Source organism: Ziziphus jujuba, chromosome 1, assembly GCF_031755915.1.
Source record: "Ziziphus jujuba cultivar Dongzao chromosome 1, ASM3175591v1".
Lineage (NCBI taxonomy): Eukaryota > Viridiplantae > Streptophyta > Magnoliopsida > Rosales > Rhamnaceae > Ziziphus > Ziziphus jujuba.
In genome coordinates, this window is record NC_083379.1 from 17,794,753 (window position 1) to 17,799,393 (window position 4,641).

The following is a 4,641-nucleotide window of genomic DNA, read 5'->3' on the forward strand; positions in this document are numbered from 1 at the left end:
ATATGGGTTTAGGAGCAAGTCGTCCTAGGTTCGTATCACATTCCCTCTCAAATGTAGGCCTGCCTCTTTTGGGCTTCTTTCTAGGTCCTTGTTTTTTGTTTTTTTTACCCAAAACCTCTTGGATTTCTGGCTCTGATACCATGATGAAATACCACTTATTTCAAAAGTTTAAGCTGATAGAATGTGCACTTTCATTTCATTTATATTTTTCTCTAACACTACAGAAACATTATTTATTTATTTGTTATTATTATTGTTGCAATAAGAAACATTATTATTGTTACTATTTTTATTGCGGCAACATCGACACTTTAAAAAGTTGACGGTACCTACACAAGACAAACTTTCAACGTCAAGAGTTTGAAATCTTTTTATTTACACATTACCACTTATTACCAAAAAGAAACATTATCATTGTATTTGTGTTGAAAAAAAGTTTTGACTAGTAGTAATATTTGCCCTTTGGACGGTCCACATGGTATGTAACTATGATTGATGGTATTCTAAGTTCTGGATTCAAATGGTGGTGTTAAAATCCCCTCCATAATTATTAGGGGAAAAAAACAAAAAAAGTAACAGGTGTTTTCTCTTGCCCAACAAAATCAATCCAAACCCAGTCAAAGTTGGCTGAACCAACATCAACCATTATATAAATTAATCAATTATTTCCGTGAGAGCATGTATTCATTTTCACATTTCATGTATTAGACCCAGACCCTCTTTTGAAGCCTAAGAAACTTATGTAATGTATCTTTTCAACTCCGAAGCCTCTTTTTTGGCTTTAATCTCAATCTTATTTCTCACACTTAACTCCGCAACTTCCCAGCCACTCTATCATATCTGTTCAAATCCATCAGATGAAAAATCCGACCCCAATTTCACATCTGACCTGACTTCCCTTTTGGACAGTTTATCTTCTAAAGCTATGGACAACAGCTTCTCCAACGAATCATCGAAAGGGTTATACGGGCTCTTCCTCTGCCGAGGTGATGTTTCTAGCACTAGTTGCCAAAACTGTGTCAATGATGCAACCAAACAAATCAGAGAACGGTGTTTAGCTAATAAAACGGCAATCATGTGGTATGATGAGTGCATGGTTCGATACTCGGGCACCAACTTCTTTGGAGTAGTAGAGATTATGCCAAAGTTGCTAATGTATAGCACTGGTACTAATAATTCAGAGCCTGATAAACCTGATGTTGATGTACAAGCTCTCATGTACCCAATGATAACCGACGCTGCCAACTCAAATATGTTGTTCAAGACTAATGAATCGCCGGGTAACAACGAGTCTCTACGCAGATATGGGTTAGTACAATGCACCAGAGATATAAATTCAAGTGCATGCAGCGATTGTTTAGGGAACTTGATGGGGGGCTTTAACGATTGCTGTTGAGGCAAAAAGGGTTGGCGCATTTTGGTCCCCAGTTGCAATTTAAGGTATGAAGACTATATTTTTTATCAGCCAGAATTGCGTCCACCACAACCAGCTCCACAGCCACCGCCTGATGATAAAGGTGAGTCCAGAAAACCTTTAAAAAAAAAGGAAAAAAAAAAACAAAGTATTTAGGATCAAACATGTAATTGAAATTACAATATTATGGAATTAAAAATAGCTTTTTATATCCACCCTCTAATTCTTGGAACCAACTGAACTCTATTTTCTTATTAGCTCAATTTATAGGGTAGCGGTTGAGTTACAGGGGAAACACATTAATTAATCTTGAATGAATTTAGAAGAAAAGTTTAGTGAAAGATGACAAGTTGGAGAGCTCGAATTGATCAAATGAGAAGACAAAATTTGATGGCACTTTTCATAGCTATTTTGGGGATGGGGTAACAGAACAATTCCATCTCCAGCATAAATGAGGAAAGGAAATGTTCTTCAATTTGTTGAACATGTAATCTTCCATGTTCAATCCGTAGATTAGGTATTTTACAAAGCCACTGATAAAAAAGACCATGTCACTCAATTTTAATCGATGACAACGATCTATCCAAACAGGTTATTTTGAGTACTCTAAATTAAATCTTATATATTTCAAATTTTCAGTTATAACAGTTTTTAAGGCACTATATTGCTACGTTTCTATACTGTTTTTCCTTTAGCATATTTCCATCAAATCGCATGTTGTAACCGCAGGAAAGAAAGAAAACAACACAACAATGATTGTAGTCATCACCTTATCGTCGGTCGCAGGGGTTGCAGCTCTGTTTGGTTTATTGTATTACTTCTTCTTTGGCAAGAAAAAGGGACAAGGAGGTACATTTTTGCTAGCCTATTCACTCAAATAGCATGTTTTAATTGTGAAACTACCACTGAGTTTTTAATATGATTTATTATCATGAGGAAAGAAAGCCAACAATTTCTGTTTCGAAGTTCGGAAGGTTTACCTTCCACAGAGTTGGTAGACACGAGTATGCTTAAAAGAGACGATGACAATAATGGGGAGGTGAAGTATTTCAGTTTAAGTACCATTCGGGCGGCCACAAAAAGTTTCTCTGACACAAACAAGCTTGGAGAAGGTGGTTTTGGTCCCGTTTACAAGATTAGAATATATACAATTGTCTTCATTCATTTACATTTCTCGTAGATGTTGGAAAATTCACTTTGCAGTGTGAGAGATATGTGATAAGAGATTGTGTTGATCCTGGGAAAAGAACTGTGATTTTCAACCACCCCCAGCCTCTTTTTTCTTTTAGTATATTTTGGGTAACTAATACAAATACGGTCTAATACACCAAGAGAGCACCGGTTGTTACTTTTTTTGTACCTCTGAAAGAACAAAAATGTATTTACTATACACACTGTCGAATACAAGAAAAATAATTTATTTGATTGAAAAAATTTTAAATATGAATGCCAGGGAATACTGATTAATGGGAAGGAGATAGCAGTTAAAAGGCTTTCAATGAGATCCAGACAAGGTCTTGAAGAATTCAAAACCGAAGTGAACCTAATAGCGAAACTTCAACACAAAAATCTTGTGAAACTCTTGGGGTGCTGCTTGGAGCAAGATGAAAAGCTTCTTGTCTATGAGTACATGGCCAACACTAGCCTTGATGCCTTCCTATTTGGTTTTGCTCTCTCCTCTCTGTCTTTTTATTGATACCCTGTGAAGGGAAAAACCTATCAGGAAAGAAATTTCCATTCTTTCGTTTTTATCTTACTTTTACATGTTCAGATATAACGAAATGTATAAAACTGCACTGGGATGTACGCACAAACATCGTTAATGGAATAGCAAGGGGCCTTGTTTATCTTCATGAGGACTCTCGGCTCAAGATCATTCATAGGGATTTGAAAGCAAGCAATATTTTGTTAGATGATGAGATGAATCCAAAGATATCAGACTTTGGAACAGCAAGGATTTTTGGGAATAATCAAATCGATGCCAACACTGACAGAGTAGTTGGAACTTAGTAAGTCATTTCCTTTATCTCAACAACCTAATGTATGCATTTCCTTAATGAGTGATTTTATATTCTAGTTGTGTTCTTTAACAGCAGATACATGGCACCAGAATATGCAATGGAGGGACTATTTTCTATCAAGTCTGATGTCTACAGCTTTGGAGTTCTGCTGCTAGAAATAGTAACTGGAAAAAAGAACAATGGAATCTTTGGAACAGAAAGAACGCAAAGTCTTCCTTCTTATGTACTTTTCTCATTTTCTCATTCCTCACACTTTGACCAACTTAAAAGACAGATAGTATTTACCTTTTCTCTTATATTCAAATTACCAAATGTTCTGCCGAACAGGTATGGCAACAATGGAGTGAAGACAAGGGAGAGGAGACGATAGATCCCAATTTAATCAATGCTTGTCCTGTAAATGAGGCACTCAGATGGATCCATATCTCATTATTGTGTGTTCAGGAAGACCCTAACGATAGGCCTAATATGTCATCAGTTGTTCTCATGCTTCCAAGCAAATCATTGCACCTTCCTAAACCATCAAAACCTCCATTCTCTGCCGATAGACTTTTCTTGTCTGATCAATTTTCAACCAGTGGAACAGGGACAGGGTTTCAATCATCTGACCAAACTTCAACTGGTGTTTCTTTCTAGTTCACCCATTGGTACGAACAGAACTCTTCTTGATAATCATAAATATCATTTTGTCATTAATTAAAAACTGAGAGAACATTTTTTAGGATTGTTTATTTTTTTGCATAGGCGTACGATTAGAAACTATGGTGTATAACTTCTCTTTTAGTACTTATTTGGCACTATTATTCTGTGAAAATACATTTGCTTACTGTAAAATTCACTTGGAAAAATGAATGGAAAAGAATTTGACTCTATTTTCGAAAAGAAGCAGAGGACAGGAATATGAAGCAAGACTGATTTATAACCAATATATCGATGTTATTTCAGCCTGTGTTTTGGGACGGTTTAAGCTATAGTGTCAAGGCTTCAGAATTGTGAAAGTCACATCTTTTTTCTGCAGAAGACTTAGAGATATATATTTAAAAAATAAAAATAAAAAAGGCAAAACTAATCGTGCACTGTTTGCGAAGGGAAGCAGCTACTGGGTCATCATTGTGACTTGCTCATGGTGAGATGTCTTAACAAAATGGTTGTGGTGGGGTGGGGCGCGCGGCGGGCGGTTGGTTGTGTGGTTTGTGAAATTCAAAT

At 36.3% G+C, this 4,641-nt stretch overlaps 1 protein-coding gene across 1 annotated transcript; it reads left to right on the top strand.

Moving 5' to 3' along the window:
- Window positions 1–925: 925 nt before the first annotated feature.
- Window positions 926–4,071, top strand: LOC107421240 (cysteine-rich receptor-like protein kinase 44). Its single transcript, XM_060811576.1, has 8 exons — window positions 926–1,308; window positions 1,466–1,517; window positions 2,110–2,263; window positions 2,356–2,567; window positions 2,868–3,078; window positions 3,186–3,423; window positions 3,508–3,658; window positions 3,763–4,071. The coding sequence occupies exons 1-8, from the start codon at window positions 926–928 to the stop codon at window positions 4,069–4,071; spliced, it is 1,710 nt and encodes a 569-aa protein (XP_060667559.1).
- The last annotated feature ends 570 nt before the right edge of the window (window positions 4,072–4,641 follow it).